At 44.3% G+C, this 24,679-nt stretch overlaps 1 protein-coding gene across 1 annotated transcript; it reads left to right on the forward strand.

Moving 5' to 3' along the window:
- Positions 1 to 249: 249 nt before the first annotated feature.
- On the forward strand, positions 250 to 23,974 carry LOC121453320 (M-phase inducer phosphatase 3-like). Its single transcript, XM_041659996.1, has 14 exons — positions 250 to 393; positions 691 to 915; positions 2,515 to 2,609; positions 4,154 to 4,199; positions 7,750 to 7,783; positions 8,028 to 8,117; positions 8,646 to 8,744; positions 9,672 to 9,821; positions 13,169 to 13,270; positions 18,699 to 18,761; positions 20,678 to 20,776; positions 21,289 to 21,422; positions 22,290 to 22,401; positions 22,630 to 23,974. Exons 2-14 carry the CDS (start codon positions 725 to 727, stop codon positions 22,777 to 22,779), a joined length of 1,365 nt encoding a protein of 454 aa, XP_041515930.1. The 5' UTR covers positions 250 to 393; positions 691 to 724; the 3' UTR covers positions 22,780 to 23,974.
- The last annotated feature ends 705 nt before the right edge of the window (positions 23,975 to 24,679 follow it).

The following is a 24,679-nucleotide window of genomic DNA, read 5'->3' on the forward strand; positions in this document are numbered from 1 at the left end:
TTGCGGGAACTGTGTACAGGAAGGGTGTGCCGATTGGCCAGAGGGAGAGCCAATGTACATCAGGCTCTCTGTGTGCCGGAGAGATACTAGCCTAGTGATTGGTCAGAGGGCGGGGTCATGGTCTGAAATGCTGATTGGCTGACGGTGCAGGCAGGCGGGCGGTGATAGGTTGTTGGGAGAGCGGAAGGTTTGAATGGACTGGCCTATGTCTGTTGGTCTTGTCCTTCTGGCAGTTCCGGAGAGAAGCTGCAAAGCTGGACCTCTAGTTACAGAGATACAATTTTAACCCGAAGAAACGCTTCTGTTCCTCAGATTCTTTGTCATCCTTTGGAATCTTTGCTTCTGTCCAGTCCTGCAGGAGGTTCTCCAAGTTTAAGTCCGCCTCTACTTAAGGTAAGCGGAGAGCTGTGTCCGTTCGGGAATCTCGGAAACCCGATTGTCCCTGCAGGATTCTTTCGGGACCAGAGGTCCCAAAAGCCTTATCGCATTAGTTAGATTCATTTTTTTCTGGTCAAGAGTGTGAAACTGGATGATTTGGATCAAGCCAATTTTCTCTGAGCAACTGCAGTGTGACATTCCAGCTGCTTTAGACTCGATCGTTTGGGGTTGCTCTTCCACCCGGGCTTAGGCGGGCTCTGGAAAGGGCGGAGAGCTTGAAAAAGTTGAATATCTGCAGTGTTCTTCTCTTAGATAACCCTCCTCCCTTGGTGAAGACTTGGAAGTCATGTCTACAGGACCCTTTCCACCTGCAAGAGAAGAGGAACGTTCTGTTTCAGCACCCAGTTTTAGGTCCAGTCAAAGGAAGATGTTACACCTAATTTTGGAGAGAAATGCTTCTTTTACCGCCCGTTCAGATTTCCCCGGATCTCCAGGAGACAAACTCCTTGATTTGCCAAACCTAAGCATTTTGTCTGGGTAAATTCATTTTTTAAAAAAGACTTATTATTTTTAATGATGTATAGGAGTGTGTGTGTGTGTGTGTGTGTGTGTGTGTGTGTGTATTTCACATGTGGATATATGTTTGTGATTGTAGGTGTTTTCAGAGGTCAGAGACATTGTACCCCTGTACAGGTGGTTGCTCTGCTTGAAATAGGTGCTGGGATCCTAACTACAGTCTTCTGGAAGAATTTTTTTATTTTTATTTATTTTATTTTTTTTTGTTTTTGGAGACGGGGTTTCTCTGTGGCTTTGGAGCCTGTCCTGGAACTAGCTCTGTAGACCAGGCTGGTCTCGAACTCACAGAGATCCGCCTGCCTCTGCCTCCCAAGTGCTGGGATTAAAGGCATGTGCCACCACTGCCCAGCGAGAACAGCAAACTCTTAACCACAGCCATCACTCCAGCCAGTAAATTAATTTTTAGTTTTACATCTTATTTTTGATTTTATGAGCAGGTTTGTTTGCTGAATTATCCTGTTTCAAGTTTCAGGGTTTGAGTCTCATCCACGACCTTGAACATGTGACTCTTTTGAGTCTTGAGCTTCCTTTCTATGTAACAAACAATAAAAAACATCTTTTTCTATCTGGGACTTGGTGGAGTATGTTTGTGAAGACAGGATGACCACAGGTTCAGGGCCAACCTGGGCTTACCTTGAATTTCAGGACAATTATTGGGCTATGGAGTGAGACTCTATTGCAAATAAATAATAACAGAAAGAAAAAAATCATATCTTTTTAAAATTATTTATTTATTATGTGTATGGCTACATATATGCTTCCACACCAGAAGAGAGCACCAGATCTCATTATAGATGGTTGTGAGCCACCATGCGGTTGCTGGGAATTGAACCTGGGTCCATCTGGAAGAGTAGCCAGTGCCCTTAACCTCTAAGCCGTCTCTCCATTTCTGTCTTAACAGGAATAATCTTTTCCTGTCTTGTCAGAGTCAATGTGCCGTCTAGGGAGAACTCTGAAAATTCTATTTTGATGTTGTGTGAGTTGGTCACTTTAATTGTATCCGTTTTTGTGCTGTACTTTTGGACTCTGGTCGTTTCGTCTTTACACCTCACTAGCAGACAAGGTTTGAGGAGTAGCAGAGATTCCAGGGAGAAACTGAACAGGATAGAGAATGTGGGCTCTAGATCCTATTGACTGGGCAGTGAGATGGCACCAAGCCTGATGACCTCAGTTAGAGCCACTGTCTCCTCGAGTTGTCTTCTGACCTTCACACACAAGTATGTGCTCATACAAAAATAAAATGTAGTAAAATTCTAAAAAAAAAAAAGAAAGAAAGAAAGAAATCCCTTTAGTTCTCATTAAATAAATCACCTCCGTATGTTGGTGAGAAGAGATTGAGGCTCACATTGTCACACTGTTGTCAGGGAGATACGTGAAACGTGGAGGATTGTTTTTCTCAACCCAGTCTGAACTATTTCAAAATAGCAGCTAAATTGGTTTGGATACTGTTTAGACCTTTGTGGTGGTAACTGAGAGAGATTTCATATGAAGACATGATCTCTACCTTTTTAGGATAGTATACCCTAATGGGAGTCTTGATAGAGTCTTATGTCTCAACAGAGGAACTCCAAAACGTTGCCTTGATCTTTCGAATCTTAGCAATGGAGAGCTGTCTGCTTCTCAGCTTCCTGCTTCTGCTGACTTTGATGAAACCGGTAGGGGACAGTCTTCAAAGAGAAAACTAACTTTAAATTTTTATCTTTATTTAATTTTTATGTGTATAAATGCTTTTCACGTGCATGTATGATGTGTACCACATGCATGCCTGGTACCCTCAGGAGCCGGAAGAAGAGTTGTGAGTTGGATCCCCTGGAACTGGGATTTCTGACTGTGATGAGCTACTGTGTAGATGCTAGGAAATGAACCTGGGTCCTTTGGAAGAGCAGCAAGTGCTCTCAGCTGCTAACATCGCTTGTGCTGGAGAGGTGGCTCAGCCTTTGAAGGCTAAGGCTTGGCCTGGCAGTGGTGGCGCACACCTTTAATCCCAGCACTCGGGAGGCAGAGACAGGCGGATCTTTGTGAGTTTGAGGCCAGCCTGATCTAAAAGAGCTAGTTTCTGGACAGGCTCCAAAGCTACAGAGAAACCCTGTCTCGAAAAACAAACAAACAAACAAAAAAGGCTAAGGCTTATTATAACTTTTTCGAGAGAACACAAGGTAATAGCATAGAAATGGAAGATGGTGAAAATAGATAAAGAACCTATGTAAAACCAGGTATATTAGTTTATGTAAACCCAAAACTTGGAAGGTTGAGACCAGCCAGCGCTACCACATACCAAAGCCCTGAGAGAGAACATTTGCCTAAAAGTAGAAATTTTGAGGTTAGATAATTTTTAGTTGAATGATAAATGGAAAGAGAAAATAACAGTAATAGAAGTTGCTTTGCATTAGAAAAGTTTTTCAAGAAGTAATTTATTTTGTTGACTGATTAATGGTGCGGATGCAAGTGCAGTAAATTTTTTTTAATCCCAATTTAATCTCACTAGAAGCAAAGAAATTGGCATAAAAATACTTTGTTCTACAAGACCCTTCATTCAGTCCTCAGTACCCTCCAAACTCAAAAGATATACGTTGTCAACTAATTGGTGTGTGTGTGCGTGCACGCGTGTGTCTGTGTGTTTCTGGGTCTAAACCAAAAAATTTTGCTAGTAAACCATTCTAATGTTTGCTGTAATTTCAGATTTCCTGAATAGCCACTTTCTTTTCTGTTTGCTTTCTTGGCGAGGAGAGAAGGTGGAGGTTTGAGACTGTCTCATGTAGCTCAGGCTGGCCTCAAACTTACTCCGTAGTCATTGCACTTCTGATCTTCTTTACCTCCCAGGTTCTGGAATTGCAGGCATATTTGTGTTTATTCCTTCTGAAGCCTATGTTGTTTTGCCTGCATGTACAGTGAATTCTGGAGCTGAGAATGGTTGTGGAGCACCGTGTGGGTGTTGAGAACCAAACCTGGGTCTCCTGCGAAAGCAGCAAGTGTTCTTAACCTCTGAGCCATCTCTCTAGCCCAATTAATGTTTTTTTTCCAAATTATTTATTATTAGTGCGTGTTTGTGTGGTGGGGTGGGGGTAACAGACTATGAGATAACGGATGTGTGCCACCATGTTTTCATACAGTGCTGAGGATTGAACTTTGTGCATGCTAAACAAACACTCTACCAAGTAAGCATCATGCCCAGCCCATTATTCTCCATAACTGATTGCAGGTTCCTTGGATTCTTCAGGACCTCAGGATGCACAGTTAACCGCGAAGTAAGTTCTGCTGTTGAAAATGGTCTGCACGCCCTCACTGCTCACAGGGAAGTCCTTTGTGGACTCCGCAGACGGCGAAGTTCTTCCCTTGGGGTATTCGTGGGCTTGGAGGCCTTAGATTCTGGCTTGACAGATTTTAAGTTTTCTGGTTCTAAATTGTGTTGTGAAATGCAGACTATTTTAAACCGGCACACACAGAAATAATCTTGTTTTTACATGAAGGGAATGGTATACTGCGCGCACGCTGGAGCTTCTCTGCACGTGTGAGGTGCTGTATTTCAGTGACTCGGGATGCAGGGTCAGGAATGAGATTGTCTGGATCCTTGTGACTTACTACTTCACCAGCTGTGACCCACAGTTTCTTAATTCATTGGATCAAACTTTCTTTATTCATAATAAAAGATAACAGTAGCACTTTTTTTTTCTTTTGATTTTTCGAGACAGGATTTCTTTTTTTTTTTTTAATATTTATTTATTTATTTATTATGTATACAATCGTCTGTCTGTGTGTATGTCTGCAGGCCAGAAGAGGGAACCAGACCTCATTACAGATGGTTGTGAGCCACCATGTGGTTGCCGGGAATTGAACTCAGGACCTTTGGAAGAGCAGGCAATGCTCTTAACCACTGAGCCATCTCTCCAGCCCCTCGAGACAGGATTTCTATGTAGCTTTGGAGCCTGTCCTGGAACTCACTCTGTAGACCAGGCTGACCTCAAACTCACAAAGATCTGTCCTCCTTTGCCTCCCGAGTGCTGGGATTAAAGGTGTGTGTCACCACTGCTTGGCAATAGTAGCACTTTTTAAAAACAGCTATTGAAAAGATTACTTAAAAGTGAGAAGGCTGCCGGGCATTGGTGGCGCACTCCTTTAATTCCAGCACTCGGGAGGCAGAGGTAGGCGGATCTCTGTGAGTTCGAGGCCAGCCTGGTCTACAAGAGCTAGTTCCGGGACAGGCACCAAAGCTACAGAGAAACCCTGTCTTGAAAAACCAAAAAAAAAAAAAAAAAAAAAAGTGAGAAGGCTGCTGGGCCATTTGAGACACTGTCTTAAATGAAACAAAATACCATCCAACCCAAACGTTAAAAACAAATACTAATCAGAGCCAGGTGATATGGTTTACATTCTAATTCCAAAACTCCAGTGGTCGAGGCAGGGCAGCCTTACCTATGTAACAAGTCTGAGGCTAGCCTGGGCTTTGTAAGTACCGTCCCCATTTCTACCCCCTCCCCTCAAAAAGCAAACAAACACAGAAGAACGAAGCAAAACATATATATAGCAAATACCAAGCATTTTATGTTAGTTGTTATAACTATGATGAAGTATCTCTTGGAGATCCTAAAATATTTAGCTAGGAGGTGTACACAGAATAAAAACTGACTTCGGTTAAACTCAAAACTTATTCTAGACAGTGGTGGCGCACGCTTTTAACTCCAACACTTGGGAGGCAGAGGCAGCAGATCTCTGAGGTCAAGGCCAGCCTGGTCTACAGAGCAAGTTCTAGGAGAGTCAGGAACTTGTGTTTCTTTTGTGTGTTTGTTTGTTTGTTTGTTTATTTATTTATTTTTTATTAACTGGTCAGTTTTATTCCCAGAGTTATAGAAGGTGTATGTGCACACCCCCACCCCCAATAAGTACTGTAAAGCATTCCCAGTATAACTCTGGCACTCCATGCTCTGTGAAAATAAAAATAAGTGTTTATGCTGGCAGATTGTAAAATCCCCTACTACTTCCTTTATTCCATCTTGTGCTTTTTGTTTTGTTTAATCTATTTTTTATTGACCTCTACATTTTTCTCTGCTCCTCTTTCTGCCTCTCCCCTCCTCTTCCACCCTCTCCCAAGGTCCCCATGCTCCCAATTTACTCAGGAGATCTTGTCTTTTTCTACTACCCATGTAGATTAGATCCATGTAAATCTCTCTTAGTGTCCTCATTGTTGTCTAGGTTCTCTGGGATTGTGGTTTATAGGCTGGCTTTCTTTGCTTTATGTTTAAAAACCACTTATGAGTGAGTACATGTGATAATTGCCTTTCTGGGTCTGGGTTACCTCTCTCAAAATGATATTTTCTAGCTCCATCCATTTTCCTGCAAAATTCAAGCTGTCGTTATTTTTTCTGCTGTGTAGTACTCCATTGTATAAATGTACCTCATTTTCCTTATCCATTCTTCGGTTGAGGGGCATTTAGGTTGTTTCCAGGTTCTGGTTATGACAAACAAAGCTGCTGTGAACATAGTTGAGCACACGTCCTTGTGGCACGATTGAGCATCCTTTGGATATATACCCAAAAGTGGTATTACTGGGTCTTGAGGAAGGTTGGAGAAACCCTATTTTAAAAAACTAAAACCATGGGGCTGGAGAGATGGCTCAGCGGTTAAGATCACTGGCTGTTCTTCCAGAGGTCCTGAGTTCAATTCCCAGCAACCACATGGTGGCTCACAACCATCCATATAATGAGATCTGGTGCCCTCTTCTGTCCTGCAGGTGTACATGCAGACACTGTATACATAATAAATAAATAAATATTTTAAAAAACTAAAACCATAACAAAAAATCAATACTTATTCTAAATTAACTGTTTTAGTCTTCTTAGACTCTCCTTAGATATTGTATAAGTAGATACTATGTAATCGCACTGGGGAAAGCTTTCTCTTTTTTTTTGTTTTTCGAGACAGGGTTTCTCTGCGGCTTTGGAGCCTGTCCTGGAACTAGCTCTGTAGACCAGGCTGGTCTCGAACTCACAGAGATCCGCCTGCCTCTGCCTCCCGAGTGCTGGGATTAAAGGCGTGCGCCACCATCGCCCGGCTGGGGAAAGCTTTCTATGGCAGCTTTTATGAGTACATATGAAAATTTTATTTGTATTCATTGTTGTCTTTGAACCGATTTTTCTGTCCCTCCTCCTCTTCCTCCTCCTCCTCCTCCTCCTCCTCCTCCTCCTCCTTCTTTTTCTCCTTCTTCTTCTTCCAGGATTTCTCTGTGTAGATCAGGCTCCAGAGTGCTGGGATTAAAGGCTTGTGACCACCACCTGGATTGATTTTGGTTTTTTTCCTCTTTCAATACTTTTTTCTTGGAGGCTGGGTCTCATTGTTGTCCAGTATGACCTGACTGCTGGCTCCACAGTGTCGGGCCACCGGCCTGGTTTTGGGTTGTTGTAAATAGCCCATGCTTGTCGACTAGGTAGGTTGTGGGAGGGAAGATCGAAACTCAGCTCTAAAGAGCCTCCTGTAGCCAGTGTGGGAACAGGAGTGGCAGGTGTTGTCTGGTGGTCGCTGGGCTCACCCAAGGCCCCAGGGGTACATCCTAGCATCAGAATAGACTTTCTTGTGCACGTGTTTATCTCATCCAGGTCAGGTATGCTGGTGAACTGAGGGCCTTTTCCCCAGGACGCCACTGAGTCTTGATATTTAATACCCTGCGTATTGTTGGAAGAGGCAAATAAACACTAGGACTCCTTGAATAGAAGAAAGGAAAAGCCAGGTGCCCCTAACCACCGAAGAACCAAACTGTGTTTGGGGATTACCTGACTAGTGGTCTGTTTTTGTTTTAATCTTCAGGAATCATCACCAGGACCTTATGAAAGGCATCCCAGTAGGTAGACCGGCCTGCCCACCCACCTTCCTACCTCCGCCCCTTCCTTTGAATAGGGGTCTCACTATGCTTGGCTAGCTGGGCTGGAGTTGAGCGCTGACACTTCAGGCATGCATCACCAAGCCCAGCCTAGACTCTCCCTTGGTTTGACTGTGGCTTTATTTCTCTGGTGGGAAGCAGAGGGGTCCCAGCTGGTGGTGTGGCTTACGGAGATTGGATGTTTTCAGTAGACACCGTCTTTTAGGTGCAGCTTCTGTGTAGTACTCCAAATGCTTTGGACCATGGCCACAGAAAAAAAGATGCAATGCGTGACCTATCTGCAAATAAAGAAAATGTGAGTATTTAGTGGAAACCTTGCTATATTAATTTTATTTTTTTAAATGAACAACTGCTTGATGTCATGAAACCTAGGCTCAATATGCTAGACAAGTGAATTCCATCACTGTACAACAAAAAAAAAACTCTTGTTTTTCTACCTAATGTTTAACCTTAGGACAAACATCTAGCTCTATTGCAAGTTATCAGTTATCTCCAGTTCATCAGTTTAAGTATACAGATTGCCATTACTATCATGTAAATGATTGTTTTGAAATGGTCATGTTGTGTTTGTAGGTGTAGGCACGCGTAGTACAACCTATATGCAAATATACCTTCCCAAGCAAACTTTCTTCTCTATCCTTTTGCTTATGATGATAAAATTTGTATTCTCCAAAGCAAATCTAAGTATCAGACATGAAGTCCAAAGTATTATATATCTTCCGATACGCATTTGATGTTTGTGTGTATGTGTTTATGAGATGTGATTCTTTTGGCAGACATTACTACTTCTCTTCCTCCAGCCAATGCAGTTTTTCTTATGCAGATAAACACCAATCTGAAGACACTGGAGTGGGAGGCACCTAGGACCCCGAGGTTTCGAAACCTGCCTGGAGAGCCCCTGGCTTCTCCCCTTCCTGTGCTGGTGAGTTGTTGGATGTGTTGATGACTGGAGTATCATGGACCAGAGAGTAAGCTGTGGACTTCTGGCCTGTTGACTCTTTCTCAGCTGCTTTAGGTGATAAAAGGGTGAGGGAGTAAATCCAATCTCTGTCTTTTTAGGTGTTTAAACTATGGAGTGAGAATTTTTCTTAGGCCTTTGGTTCCTTCTTCTTTTCTCTTCCTTTCTTTTTGGGATTTTGAAACAAGGTCTCACTCTGTAGTTCAAGCTAGCCTGGAAGTCGCTGTGTAGTTCAGGCTGTCCTAAAACCTACAACAATCCTGATATCTCAGTTTAGTGCTAGGATAACAACCCTGCGCCACGATGCATGTTGCCTAGATTCTTTATTCTTTTTTGAAGTGAGGTTTCACTGCTCAGGCTAGCCTTGAATGCCTGTTCTCTGTCCTCCTCTTTGGTCTTTTGAGTCCTGATGTTATAGGTTTCTGCCCCTACAGGTCGCTTTTAAGAGTTGTACACTTTTAATTCTTACATTTATATTGTTAGTATATTTTGAGTCAGTCTTTGTACATGATACAAGTGTTCTGGTTTTGTTTTGTTTTTCCGGTTTTTCAAGACAGGGTTTCTCTGTAGCTTTGAAACTAACTCTTGTAGACCAGGCTGTCCTTGAACTCACAGAGTTCTGCCTGCCTCCAACTCCCAAACAATGGAATTAAAGGTGTGCGCTACCATCCCCCTCCCCCGACTGATACAAGTGTTCTGAATAAAGTCAGGGTTTCTTGTTTGTTATTTTTCATTTTTTGTTCCTTCATTGAGACAGGATTTGAATATGTAGACCAGGCTTGCCTTGGCCTGCTCTTCCATTTGTACCAGCCTCTTGATTAGTGGGATCATGGACATGTGCTTTCCCACTCAGCCCTAACTAGGTTTTAATCTCGTCAATATACTTGATAGGAAAATAGAATCATGGTGGAAAATGAAATGAGGTGTCTGGGCAGTCCCATTACTACAGTTCCAAAACTGAGTCAAAATCTAAAGCTAGAAGACCAAGAAGGGATTTCAGAGGAGCCAATGGAGTTTTCCCTGGAAGACCAAGGCACCAAGGTACGGTATTCTGTTATTTTCAATTTTTCATCCTTTCTTTTCCATTTCATTTTTTATGTGCATCTGTCTGTATGTTTGTGTGTATGTGCATGCCATATGTGTGGTGGTCAGAGGGCAACTTGTGAAAGTTAGTTCTCTCTTATCATCCAGGCATCAATCTCAGATCAGCAGGCTTCACGAGCTGAGTCATCTCAGTGGCCCTTGATTTCTGCTATTGTTGTTGTTGTTGTTGTTGTTTTTTTCTGTTTTTGGTTGGTATTTTTTCTTTTAGTTTTTTGAGACAAGGTTTCTCTGTGTAACAGCCCTAGCTGCCCTGGAACACACTCTGTAGACCAGGCTGGCCTTGAACTCACAGAGATCCGCCTGCCTCTGCCTCCCTACTGCTGGGATTAAAGGTGTGTGCCACCACCGCCCTGCTGTCTTAGTTTTTTAAAAACAGGGTCTCAGGATGTAGTCCGAGTTGCTGACATTGCTGTTCAGAGCAGCTTTGACAGCACACTCCTGTTTTAGCCCCCGGGATACTAAGACTACAGGTGTGTGGTCTTGTGCTGCTTTTCCAAATTGTCCATCTCAGTTTGTTTGTTTGTTTGTGACAGGGTCTAACTTTGAGGCCCAGGCTGTCCTAGAACTTACTTGTATCCAAAACTGGTCTAGAATTCACTGTATAGCCCAGGTTGTCTTGGAACTCCTTAATCCTCCTGCCTCAGTCTCCCAAGTGCTAGAATTACAGGTATGAGCTTCTACATTTGTTCCTAAGTAAACAATAGTCTATACCTATTTTTTTTAGGATTTTTTAAAATATTTATTTATTTATTTATTATGTATACAATATTCTGTCTGTGTGTATGTCTGCAGGCCAGAAGAGGGCACCAGACCTCATTCCAGATGGTTGTGAGCCACCATGTGGTTGCCGGGAATTGAACTCAGGACCTTTGGAAGAGTAGGCAATGCTCTTAACAACTGAGCCATCTCTCCAGCCCCTAGTCTATACCTATTGTACAGGGCTGTGAAAACAAAACAAAAAGCCAGGATCTTAGTCATGATACATGCCTATAATTTCACTGCTTGGTAAATAGAAACAGGAAGGTTGTAAGTGAAAAGCCAGCCTTGATTACTTAGTGAGGCCTGGTCTCAAAGGGGTAGTGGGCTGGAGAGATGGCTCAGCAGTTAAGAGCCCGGGCTGCTCTTTCAGGAGATCAGGGTTTAAGTTCAAATTTTTATTTTAATTGAGAAAGAAAGAAAGAAAGAAAGAAAGAAAGAAGTCTATAGACTCAAAGACTCACCTGACGGATAGAGTCTTGTCACCATGGAGATCATCCTATTACTGGATGAGAAATTTTAGTCAGTAATTTGAGGCATCAGCAGAAGTGATGACTGGAATAACCAGGCAGGATCTTGTAAGTGTTTTATGGTGTACTTCCCACACCACTAGGAGATAATTTGAAACTGCTTGTGCCTTGTATGTGTGTGTTGACATTCCAGAGATAGTTTCTGAGGTGTTTAGCACTTCTGAATCAGCTTCATTGATTTGAAACTAATGTGGGCAAAGATGTTTGAAAATCCACTCCTGTAAGTGGAGTAACTCTGTCTGGAGGGATAAGCTGACTAATGGAAGTGGATGGACACAAAAGGGCAGGATGAGGGGTTTGGAAATAGTGCACTCGACATACAATGCACCCTTGTACTGAAACTTTATAAAGTTAAAGATAAATGATTTGCCAGGCTTGGTGGCTGATGCTTATAATTCTCGCACTTGGTGCGCTGAGACAGGAAGGTTTCCTCGAGCTCGAAGTTGGCCAGGGTAGCAGAGGGATACCCTGTTTCCACAAGCTAAGTGTAGTGAGTTCACAAGGCAGATGTGGTCCATGGGTTTCAGTTCCTGTGTTAGGCCATCTGCCATCTACTGCGAGCCTCAGTTTTCCCTTATAAATGGGAGAGCAGGGCTGGGCAGAAGGCTCAGCTTATAAAGTCCCAGAACCCACATAAATGCTGGGTGGTTCCACCTGTAATCCAGCTCTAGAAAGGGGAAGACACAGACGGAGATTGGGGTCAGCAGGCTAGTAGAGCAGCCTCACCAGCCAGCTCTCCGTTCAGTTGACAGACTGCCTCCGTGAATGAGGAGAGCGATTGAGGAAGACTATTGGCGTCCACCTAGGGCCTCCACACGCATTCACAGACACGTGCACACATGCACGTGGGTTACACAAATACGTATGTCAAATGGAGGACATGATAACTTCCACAGAATTCCTGTCCATATGATAAAGTATTAAGAGCAATTTGTATAATTCCCGCACTCAGGAAGCTGAGGCAAGAGAAGTCCAAATTCAAGGCCAGCCTGTCTCAATCTCTGCTTCTCCCTAAAATAAAGCATGTATGTTCTTATCTCACACATCTGTGTGTATGTGTGTGTGTAAACACAGGGTAGCAGTGTTTAATGGAGGAGAGATCCACCTGCTTCTGCCTCCCAATTGCTGGAATTAAAGGCGTGCACCACCCTGCCTGGCTAGAGAAGACTGTGGAGCTGGTTCTCCCTTCCACATTTATATGGGTTCTGGGAATTGAACTCAGGCTGCCAGGCGCCAGCAGGTACCTTACTTACTGCGCCATCTTGCCAGCCCTGTTCTTTACACCTTTTTTTTTTTTAATTGTATTGATTTTTATTGAGCTCTACATTTTTCTCTGCTCCCTTCCCTTCAGCCCTCTCCCAAGGTCCCCATGCTCCCAATTTACTCAGGAGATCTTGTCTTTTTCTACTTCCCATGTAGATTAAATCTATGTATGTCTCTCTTAGTCCCCATTGATGTCTAGGTTCTCTGGGATTGTGGTTTATAGGCTGATTTTCTTTGCTTTTTGTTTAAAAACCACATGTGATAATTGTCTTTCTGGGTCTGGGTTACCTCACTCAAAATTATGTTTTCTAGCTCCATCCATTTTCCTGCAAAATTCAAGGTGTCGTTATTTTTTTCTGCTGTGTAGTACTCCATTGTGTAAATGTACCACTTTTTTTTTTTAATCCATTCTTTGGTCGAGGGGCATTTAGGTTGTTTCTAGGTTCTAACTATGACAAAGCTGCTATGAACATAGTTGAGCACATGTCCTTGTGGCACAATTGAGCATCTTTTGGATATATACCCCAAAATACCCAAAAGTAGTATTACTGAGTCTTGAGGAAGGTTGTTTCCTAATTTTCTGAGAAATCGCCGCACTGACTTCTGAAGGGACTGTACCAGCTTGCACTCCCTTTACCCCACAACCTCTCCAGCATAAGTTGTCATCAGTGGTTCTGATTGTTCTTTAAATCTTTAACATGAGAATTGGGGTAAGTGAGAGTTTTGTCATTTCAGAGCTTAAGTCTAAAGAAGATGGCCCCTCTCTGTGGCATCAATGCCATTCAGATGGAGGAGGAAGAGTCTGAACAAGGGTATCTGATTGGTGATTTCTCCAAGGTGAGTTTGTTTCTATCTGCCTTTACTATGCATGCGCGCGCGCGCGTGTGTGTGTGTGTGTGTGTGTGTGTGTGAGCTCATAGAAATCTCCCTGCCTGTGCCTCCTGAGTGCTGGGATCAAAAGTGTGTGCCATCACCACCAGGCTGAATCGTCTGGATTTTAATTTCTGTTTGCAGAGGATGCTAGATGTAACACTAAATGTGCTTTGCTGACTTAAAGGTATATATACCTCAACCCTAAGTCTGTCTACTAAGAAGGTATTTCTTGTTTATCTAAGAAAAATCCACAACCCTGGTATGTATATGAAACTTTGTATCCTTTATTCTTGTTAGAAATATCTTTTTGAGAGCTGGCAAGATGGCTCAGCAGGCAAAAAGCACCCTGGAGCTTGTGGTGGAAGAAAAGAACCAATTCCGGAAAGTTGTTCTCTGACCTTGACACACGCGTGGTGGCGCATGAGTACCCACAGTCACCCTCACACACATTTCAAAGGCATTTATTGATTGTGTATACAGTGTCCTGCCTGCATTTGTGCCAACGTGCCAGAAGAGGGCGCCAGATCTCACTACAGATGGTTGTGAGTCACCATGTGGTTGCTGGGAACTGAACTCAGGACCTCTGGAAGAGGAGCCAATGCTTTTACCCTCTGAGCCATCTCTGCAGCTCTCACACACAATTTTTAGGATGTTTAAAAATCTTTTAACTGGGTATAACGGCTCATATATATAGTCTCAGCACTCAGTAGACAGAAGCAGGAGAATTGCTGCAAGTTTCAGATCAGCTTAAACTCTATAGTGAGTTCTAGCAAACCAGACTATCCAGTGAGACCTTGTCTCCAAAAGCAGTTTGTGTGTGTGTGTGTGCAAATAAGTAAAATGATATTAATACTTGGTTAATATAAAAAAGTAGAAAAATTTATTCCAAACCTTTTTAACCAGGAAGATTATTTTTTGTATATATTTCTATTTCTACAGACTTTTTCCACACAAACACACACAGACACACACAGACAGTATTTTTATCCCCCAGCCCTCACTAACAAAAAAAAATAACTGTTATGCTCTTTTGGGTCTGCTGAGGTTTTGTTTGCTTCTCTGTTGTTTTATGTCATCTTGTGGGCTCCTCGGAATAAGAGCACAGCTCAGTGGTAGAGAGAATGCTTGCCTGCTGTGCCCAGGTTTCGGACTGGATCCTCAAACTGCCATCTTTTCTGAGGCGGGGTGGTGAGATCCTGTCCCCAAACCACAGCCGAAGCTTTCAGGTGGGGGCTGGAGATGTAACAGTGATAGAATGTGTGCTTAGATGTCCAAGGCCCTGGGTTCAGACCTCAGGCAGACAATCTTCCCAGCAGCAAACAGTTCTGTTTCATCATTTATCTTTGCTTTTACAATGTTTTTATTGTTAACGTCTTTAAGTTTTTTCGAGTGAGTGTGCGTGTGCATGAGAGTGTGCGTGTGCATGAGAGTGTGAGTGTGCATGAGAGTGTGTAGTGTGCATGAGAGTGTGAGTGTGCATGAGAGTGTGTAGTGTGCATGAGAGTGTGAGTGTGCATGAGAGTGTGCGTGTGCATGAGAGTGTGTAGTGTGCATGAGAGTGTGCGTGTGCATGAGAGTGTGAGTGTGCATGAGAGTGTGTAGTGTGCATGAGAGTGTGCGTGTGCATGAGAGTGTGTAGTGTGCATGAGAGTGTGTAGTATGTATGAGAGTGTGTAGTGTGCATGAGAGTGTAGTGTGCATGAGAGTGTGGAGTGTGCATGAGAGTGTGTAGTGTGCATGAGAGTGTGCGTGTGCATGAGAGTGTGGAGTGTGCGTGTGCATGAGAGTGTGAGTGTGCATGAGAGTGTGTAGTGTGCATGAGAGTGTGAGTGTGCATGAGAGTGTGTAGTGTGCATGAGAGTGTGTAGTGTGCATGAGAGTGTGTAGTGTGCATGAGTGTGAGTGTGCATGAGAGTGTGTAGTGTGCATGAGAGTGTGCGTGTGCATGAGAGTGTGTAGTGTGCATGAGAGTGTGTAGTGTGTATGAGAGTGTGTAGTGTGCATGAGAGTGTGTAGTGTGCATGAGAGTGTGCGTGTGCATGAGAGTGTGAGTGTGCATGAGAGTGTGTAGTGTGCATGAGAGTGTGAGTGTGCATGAGAGTGTGTAGTGTGCATGAGAGTGTGAGTGTGCATGAGAGTGTGCGTGTGCATGAGAGTGTGTAGTGTGCATGAGAGTGTGCGTGTGCATGAGAGTGTGAGTGTGCATGAGAATGTGTAGTGTGCATGAGAGTGTGTAGTGTGCATGAGTGTGAGTGTGCATGAGAGTGTGTAGTGTGCATGAGAGTGTGCGTGTGCATGAGAGTGTGTAGTGTGCATGAGAGTGTGTAGTATGTATGAGAGTGTGTAGTGTGCATGAGAGTGTAGTGTGCATGAGAGTGTGGAGTGTGCATGAGAGTGTGTAGTGTGCATGAGAGTGTGCGTGTGCATGAGAGTGTGGAGTGTGCGTGTGCATGAGAGTGTGAGTGTGCATGAGAGTGTGTAGTGTGCATGAGAGTGTGAGTGTGCATGAGAGTGTGTAGTGTGCATGAGAGTGTGTAGTGTGCATGAGAGTGTGTAGTGTGCATGAGTGTGAGTGTGCATGAGAGTGTGTAGTGTGCATGAGAGTGTGCGTGTGCATGAGAGTGTGTAGTGTGCATGAGAGTGTGTAGTGTGTATGAGAGTGTGTAGTGTGCATGAGAGTGTGTAGTGTGCATGAGAGTGTGGAGTGTGCATGAGAGTGTGGAGTGTGCATGAGAGTGTGCGTGTGCATGAGAGTGTGCGTGTGCATGAGAGTGTGAAGTGTGCATGAGAGTGAGTGTGCATGAGAGTGTGCGTGTGCATGAGAGTGTGTAGTGTGCATGCGAGTGTGCGTGTTCATGAGAGTGTGCGTGTGCATGAGAGTGTGTAGTGTGCATGCGAGTGTGTGTGTTCATGAGAGTGTGCGTGTGCATGAGAGTGTGGAGTGTGCAAGAGAGTGCGTGTGCATGAGTGTGTAGTGATCATGTCATATACTGGAGAACTACTTACGGGAGCTGGCTTTCTCCTTCTACTATGTAGGTCCTGGGGTTGAACTCAGGTTTTCAAGTTTGGTGGCAAATACCTTTACCCACTGACCTCTGGTCCTGTTTTTGTTTTTGTTTTTGAGACAGCCTATTTTTTTGCCAGGCTTATGCACAGCCACTTGGCTTATGTTTTTGTTTTTTAAGATATCTCATATTGCCAGGAGGTGGTGGCTCACGCCTCTAATCCCAGCATTTGGAAGGCAGAAGCAGGCGGCTCTCTGTGAGTTTGAGGCCAGCCTGCACTACAGAGTGAGTTCTGGGATGGCCAGGGCTGTTACACAGAGAAACCATCTCAAAAAAAGATAGCATCTCATAGCTCAGGATCCTTCTGCTTCAATCTCCCAAATGCTAGGATTACAGATGTATACCAGTTCTTGAACATTTAATCTTTTGACTTTGGGTGTGTGGAGGCTGCTGTATGTGCTTTAGTGTATGCGTCCATGTGAAGCCATAGGTCAACCTTTGGTGTTCCTCAGGAGCTGTCACCATGTGTCTCTCACTGGAACCTAGGCTTATAGATGAGTCTAGACAAGCTCCAAGGATCCTTGTGCCTCTGCCACCCCAGCTCTGGGATTACAAATGCATACCATCCCGCTAGCTTTGCTTGTGGATGCTAGGGGGTCAATGTGGGTCCTCATAGTTGTATTTTCTCACCTGACCTATCTCCCCACCACCCCCATTTTATTTTTTTATTTTTTTTGGTTTTTCAAGACAGGGTTTCGCTGTGGCTTTGGAGCCTGTCCTGGAACTAGCTCTGTAGACCAGGCTGGTCTCGAACTCACAGAGATCCGCCTGCCTCTGCCTCCCGAGTGCTGGGATTAACCCCCATTTTATTGTTAACAACAACAACAGAATTGTTTATTTTTATTTTGTTTTTACGTGTTTTGCCTGAATATCAGTACAGGCCAGTGACCTATAATGTGGGTGCTGAGAAATGAACCTTGGTCCTCTACAAGAGCACCAAGTACTCTTAACTACTGAGCAATGTCTCCAGCTCCACATTTCATCAAATAGTGCACACCTTTAGGTAGCCAGATCTCTGTTTTTTTTTTTTTTTGTTTTGTTTTTTGTTTTTTCAAGACAGGGTTTCTCTGTGGCTTTGGAGCCTCTCCTGGAACTAGCTCTGTAGACCAGGCTGGTCTCGAACTCACAGAGATCAGCCTACCTCTGCCTCCCGAGTGCTGGGATTAAAGGCGTGCGCCACCACCGCCCGGCGCCAGATCTCTGTTAATCCAAGGTCAGCCTGGTCTACGTAGTAATTTCCAGTACTCTCAGAGTTACGTAGTGAGACTCAGAAAACAACAACAAATTTTTGTTTGTTTGTTTGTTTTTTCTAGACAGGGTTTGGTTTTCTCTGTAGTTTTAGAGCCTGTCCTGGATCTAGCTCTTGTAGACCAGGCTGGCCTCGAATTCACAGAGATCCACCTGCCTCTGCCTCCTGAGTGCTGGGATTAAAGGTGTGTGCTACCACTGCCCAGCCAAAAATGTTGTTGTTTTTTTTTTTTTAAAGTTTTATTTATTTTGTATACAGTTTTGCCTGCATGCCAGAAGAGACCACTAGATCTCATTATGTAGTTGTGAACCACCATGTGGGTGCTGGGAATTGAGCTCAAGAAGAGCAGCCAGTGCTCTGAACTGCTGAGCCGTTTCTCCAGCCCCAACAAAATGTTTTTGTTTTATGTATATGGGTTGTGTGCCTGTGTCTATGCATTACATGTGGGCAGTGTCGTCAGAGGCCGAAAGAGGGCATCAGAGCTATTGATGCTACAGCTGGAGACGACTGTGAGCCACCACGTGGGTGCTGGGAGTCTGAACCCGGGTCCTCGGGAAAGCAGCCAGCCATCTCCCCTGAGCCACCATGTGGGTGCTGGGGGTCTGAACCCGGGTCCTCGGAAAGCAGCCAGCCATCCCCCAGACCTGTAGTTCATCATTTTCAATATCTGTTCATTAGTTAATTCTTTGGCTATTCATGATTTCTCTATAAATCCTTTCTGTGGGACATTTGGGTTTATAACTTTCCTTATGAGTAAAATGGGCATACTTGTGAAAATGTAGAGTTCTGTGTACATCCTTGAAAAGTTCCTAGGGATCGGTTATTAGAAACAGAATTGCTGTTTGGTTTTCTAATATCACTTGAAAGCCAGATGTGGTGTTGCACACCTTTAATCCTAGAGCTCTGGAGGCAAAGGCAGGGGGATCTCTGAGTTAAGGCCAGCCTGCTCTATAAAGTGAGTTCCAGGATAGATGTACACAGAGAAACTCTGTCTCACTTGGAAAGGACACTGTGGGAGTCTTGGATCTGACTTGGGCTGGGAATCCCTGCTGTAAATTCAGTTCTTGGGTCTTTCTAGGTGTGTGTGCTGCCGACGGTGTCAGGAAAACACCAAGATCTGAAGTACGTCACCCCGGACACAGTAAGCAAATTTCTGCAGATGATAACTGGGTGATCATATCGTCAGCCATCTGGCCTGTGCGCCCCTAAAGCCTACCTTGTCTGTGTTGCCATCACTCTGTCCACTCTCATGGGCTTCTTATTCCACTGAGGCTGTGTTAGAAGGACTTCTTTGTATCCATTTTCTATCTTTTTATCAATCTGTCCATCTATTTTAGAGATAAGGTTTCCCTCTGTAGACCAAGCTGTCCCGGAACTCACAGAGATCTGCCTGCCTCTGCCTCTGGAGTGTTGGGATTAAAGGTGTGTGCACCATGCTTTTCTGCCTTTTAAAATTTTTAAATTAAGTAAATGATATATTATAAATAAGGGAGAGAAGGGAAGGAAGACATAAAAAGAAAAAAAATTATTCAGTTGGGACCAAAGTAGCCTTGAACACTTATTTATATGTTAGCAGTCTCTCTCTTTCTCACAAACAATAGCAACAACAACAACACACACACATACACACAAACAATAGCAGCAGAATCACACACACACACACACACACACACACACACACATACACGATGACTCTGAAAAAGTCTCCTTTATCCCAGACTGTTTGTAAATTCACTGTGTAGTTTTTTTTTTGTTTTTTTTTTTTTAATTTTTGAGACAGGGTTTCTCTGTAGCTTTTTGGTTCCTGTCCTGGAACTAGCTCTTGTAGACCAGGCTGGCCTCAAACTCAGACATCCTCCTGCCTCTTCTCACTCTTTTTGAGACAGGATCTCTCTATGTAGTTTGAGCTGGCCTGGAACTTGCTATGTAGATCACACTGGCCTTGATCTGCTTGCCTCTTTCTTCTGAGTACTGGGATTAATTTTAGTTTATAAAAAAATGATGAAGTTACACTTTTGCTTGGTGAGATTATTGTAAGTATTTGAAGCCAGCAATGGCTACATGGTAAGACCTTGTCTCAAGAAAAAAAAGGCCTGTCATGGCACACATCTTTAATCCCAGCACAGCACCTGGGAGGAGAGGCAGGTACATCTCTGAGTTTGAGGCCATCCTGATTTATAGAGAGATCCAGGACAGCCAGGGGTATACAGAGAAACTCTGCCTTGAAAAACAAAACAAAGAAAAAGATGCACTGTATTATTTTAATAACTATATAATCCATTATACCAGAATGTATAGTTTATTTAACTAAACCTTTCTTATTGAATATTAAGTTGTTTCTAATATTTCAGTGTCCTAAAACAATGCTAAGATGAATATCAATTTGTGAATTTTTACTTAAAGTGTTAGAAGAAACTGGGGGTAGTGAGTACATGCTTTTAATCCCAGCAGTTAGGAGGCAGGGCCAGGAGGGTCAAGAGTTCAGAGTCATCCTCAGGTATAGTGAGTTTGAGGACAGCCTGGGCAACATAAGACTTTATCTCTTCAAAACAAAGACTTTAAAATAGGAGGTATAATTTTATGTATTTTTATATGTATTTATAAAGTTTCTTTCTAGAAAGGCTGAACCTAATTTATTCTTCTAGATGCAATTTTAAGTTTTCCCCTTTAAATACAAATCCTCACCTGTATGTTTTCTGAAAGACTTGGTGAATGGGGAACTATTTCCCATGTCTTCTTATAAAATTGGGTTCTCTAGCTACTACGCTACTGCTGTCCTCCTCGGACGTCTCCTGAGAGGCTGCTGGTGACCATGCTTGTCTCTAGATGGATAGGTAACCTCAACATCAGCCACATGGGGCCTCTGCACAGGCATCTCCGCTTCATGCTCATATGTGGGACTGGGCTTAACCATTGCCATGTTGCAGATGCAGGCTACCTCTGGAGGCTGTGCATGCAGCGCGGCCCTGGGTGACAAATGGGAGTATACAAAAAGGTGCTGTGGCTCCTCTCTCTGAGTGACAGCGGACAGGATGTTCAGTCTCCCTTTCCCTGCAGGTGGCTGATTTACTGTCTGGAAAGTTCCAGGATCTGGTTGAGAAGTTTTATATCATCGATTGCCGCTATCCGTATGAGTACCTGGGAGGACACATCCTGGTGAGGTGACACTGGGAACATTAGCAAGGAAGAGGCTGGAGATTTGGGTTTATTGAGAAGAGTGAATGGGATCGAGGGTCCTGAAATCTAGCACCAGGACGGGGATTATCCGTTTGGATCACATCAGAGGGAATCTTCATGTCTGTGTTAAGTCTGTGCCTTGAGCAATTCCTTTCCCTCCTAGATAATCTCCCTCTTTCCTGTGGGAGCCCCGAAGTAAAAACAGTCGGAGAACCAGGAACACTTGCAAACATTTAATGTTCACACACAGTTCTCAGAGTTTAACCTGTACTCCAGTGGTTCAGTTCTGTGAACAGGCGTGGAGCAGCTACAAACCAAACTCTTTGCCATGCCCTAGGGTAGATACAGAGATAGGCTTAGCCTTTTGCCCTGAAATGTCTTCTTGCCTAGTCTTTCTGGCCTGAATATCCCCGCATAGTATCCCAGGCATTCCTGAGTATTGACTGGACACAAGCCCTTGAGGAAATTCTTACTAACATCCTTTTCTACAGGGAGCCTTAAACCTGTACAGTCAGAAGGAACTGCATGAGTTCTTCCTGAAGAAGCCTGTTGTCCCTCTGGATGGCCAGAAAAGAATCATCATTGTGTTCCTCTGTGAATTCTCCTCAGAGCGAGGCCCCCGAATGTGAGTGTCTAAGGTTGGCGATGGAAATGGATCTTGAGACTTGTCAGACCAGTTTAGACAGACTAACCCGAATGAGCTCCTTCCACTGCAGTTAGATGGTGTAAAACTTTGAGACACAGGTCTTGGCTAGAACACACAGGCCATAGGATTGGGCCTTGGGGGTTGTAGTCCAGCCCTACTTCCTGTCCCATACCTGCTTCCTCATTCACCAAGATGTGAACAAGCTGGGCAGTAACCTCCCACTGCCAGCAGTGAGGCTGCAAGACTCCATGCCTTAGGGTGATTGAAGAAAAGTGTTCCCAGATTCAGAAGTTTGAGCACTAAAGGGAAGAACTGGGCACTGGAGATGTGATTCAGCTGGCAGTATGCTTGCCTAGAATGCATGTCCTTGGGTTTGATCCCCAACATTGCATAAAACTGGTCATGACTGTACACACCTAGAATCCCACCTGGAAAGGTGGGAGTCACACAACCAGGAAGAACAGAAGTTTAAGGTCCTCCTGGGTTCTAGATCAGTTTGAGCTAGAGAGCCGGTCTCAAAAAAAGAGCCAGACACGGTGGCGCATGCCTATAATCCCAGTACTTTGGAGGCAGAGGCTGGCAGATCTCTTTGAGTTTGAGACCCTGTCTCAAAAACAAAACAAAACACAAACAAAAATCCATGTAAAGACACACACACACACACAAAGAGGTTTGGGGATGAAGCTTCAATGGAGGAAATGGAAGAGAATGCTATTTGGACCTTGGTTAGCCACAAAGGTTCTTTTGGGAAGTTAGTCATGGTCTGCCCCCAACCCCCACTGAAGGCTCGCGGGCTCCTGACTTTTTGCTTCCTTCACCCAATTCATCTCTGGATTTTCTCTAAAGGTGCCGTTCTCTGAGAGAAAAAGACAGAGCTTTGAACCAGTACCCGGCATTATACTACCCAGAGCTGTATATCCTCAAAGGGGGCTACAGAGACTTCTTTCCAGAATATATGGTAAAGGGACATGGAAGAGCCCAAACATGGTGGGATGTGGAGATGAGGTGAGGTGGGTGGTGGTGGTGTGGCTCAGACTCGGAAGAGCCAGCGTTAGCCTGCAACCTCCAAAACTGTAAACATCCTGAGAGGAAAATACAGCTCAGCCACTGGGAGCAGCACCTCTTGTCCTTCGTGGGCAGAGCTCAGGAGCCTAAGGAGACCTTGTCCTTGTCCCCTACCTTTCAGGAGCTGTGTGAACCACAGAGCTACTGTCCTATGCACCACCAGGACCACCAGGCTGAGCTGCTCAGATGGAGAAGCCAGAGCAAAGCGCAGGAAGAGGAGCGGCAGCTTTGGGAGCAGATTGCCATCCTGGTGAAGGATGTGAGGCCATGATAGTGGGTATGACAGTGGCCATGAAGTCGCCAGAAGACAATGGAGATGCCAAACAGAAAGAGTCATCTATGCCGCTAACCCTATGATTGTTAAGCTGCAAACATTGGGGATAGTCAGGCACGGTGCAACACCTTTAGTCCCAGCACTCAGGAGGTAGAGGCAGGAGGATCTCTGTGAGTTTGAGGCCAACCAGGGCTACACATGACCCTATCTCAAAAACAAATAAAAAGCAAACAAAGCAAAACCCATCAGACAAAAGCCTCCAGGTGTCTACAAGCCAACAGGCTGTCATTCTGACGGACTGCTAGGCCTGAGAACCCGCTCGGTGTCAGTGAGCTGCTGCCCGGGGGCTGAATGGTGAACTGAGGTGTTCACCCTGCTTCAGGGAGTTCATAGAGCTCTGCTCAGTTTCCCATGTCTTAGCAGAAGCCAGACAGCTGGTTCTCTGACCAGGCCTGGCTGTCTGACATCCTGCCTCTTCTCTTTCTTTGTATTTTCTCCCATTGCTCCCCATCCTCTTTACTGAATGGGAAGGTAAACATAGATGTGTGATTGTGAACCCAGGCTCTTCCTAGAAGATCTACATAAAGCAGCGAGGAATCATGAGTGAAGCCCCTTTAAGGGATTGTCATGCTTGGTGAGGGGTTTGCCCAGCAGCTGCAAGTACCCTGAGTTTGGGCTCTAGCACTGTAAACAATTTAAAGATGCAGTCTTGGGCTGGGGAGATGGCTCCAAGGTACACATTTGCTGCGTACGCATGAGGACTGAGTTCCAAACCCAAGAAGCCCTGTAAAACTGAGCACTGTAACTGCATCTGGAGTCCTGCTGCCCTTCCATGAGACGGAGGTGGGAACAGAGGCCCGGGACCCTCTCGGGCCAACTGAACCGGCATACGTGAGTGGACAACAGAAAGGAGACCCTGACTTAAATAAGGTGGAAGATGGAGACCAACACCAGAGGATGCCCTGACTCACACGCACACAGCTTTGAGACCTAAAGGTATAACCTGATAATGCCAAATTCTTCTCTTTAGTGCTTAAGTTTTAGAGCATGGGCCCTCAGCATCATGAATTTGAACTAAAAAAATCATGGTGTTTGCTTCAGCAGCACATATACTAAAAATGGAACAAAAGCTCAAGGAGAATGCACAGATCAGTGAGCCATTCAATATATACCTGTATACCACACATGTATGCATACATATACAGATAAAATACTTATTCCTCATTTCAGGTTTTTTTTTTTTAAGATTTATATATTATTATTTTGTTTTCTTTGAGACAGGGTTTCCTAGTAGCTATGGAGCCTGTCCTGGAACTCACTCTGTAGACCAGGGATTAAATGTATATGCCACCACCACCACCACCACTAGCAACAATCCCAGCACTCAAGAGGCAGAGGCAGGCAGATCTCTGTGAGTTCAGGGTCAGCCTGGTCTACAGAGTGAATTCAGGACAGCCAGGGCAACACAGAGAAAACATGTTTCCGGAAAAACAACAACAACAAAACAACTTTCAAGTGTGGAGCTAGTGCCTGTAATCTGAGTACTTGATGAGGTGGACCTAGGAGGACCTGAAGTTCAAGGCCAACCTCGGCTACTTGATCCTACTTCACAAAATCAGCGGGGCAAACGTTCCTCCTCAGGTCCTCTGATGTGCCTTGAAGCACAGTAGCCATTGTTCTGGAACTAAGGAAGGTTTTCGCTGAATTCTCATGCTGGACTTAGTGGTAAGTCCCTAAGAGGCCAAGGCAGGAAGTTGGTGAACATTAGGTGTCAAACCTGGGATTCACTAACAATGAGCTCATGTACAAGATACAGGCCTGTGGTGAACTTTTTCATTGTCTTTTCTTTGAAAATTTATAAAGATTAATTTATGTCTATGAGTGATGTGTGTGTGAA

This window comes from Microtus oregoni, unplaced genomic scaffold, assembly GCF_018167655.1.
Source record: "Microtus oregoni isolate MIOR12 unplaced genomic scaffold, Mior012 000011F_ref0000422, whole genome shotgun sequence".
In the NCBI taxonomy this organism is placed as follows: Eukaryota; Metazoa; Chordata; class Mammalia; order Rodentia; family Cricetidae; genus Microtus; species Microtus oregoni.

Coding starts and splice junctions, on each gene's coding strand:
- LOC121453320 (XM_041659996.1), top strand. CDS start 725: ATGTCTACAGGACCCTTTCCACCTGCAAGAGAAGAGGAACGTTCTGTT. Junction 7,784..8,027: donor ACCTTATGAAAGGCATCCCA/GTAGGTAGACCG, acceptor ACCGTCTTTTAG/GTGCAGCTTCTGTGTAGTAC. Junction 20,777..21,288: donor ACCTGGGAGGACACATCCTG/GTGAGGTGACAC, acceptor CCTTTTCTACAG/GGAGCCTTAAACCTGTACAG.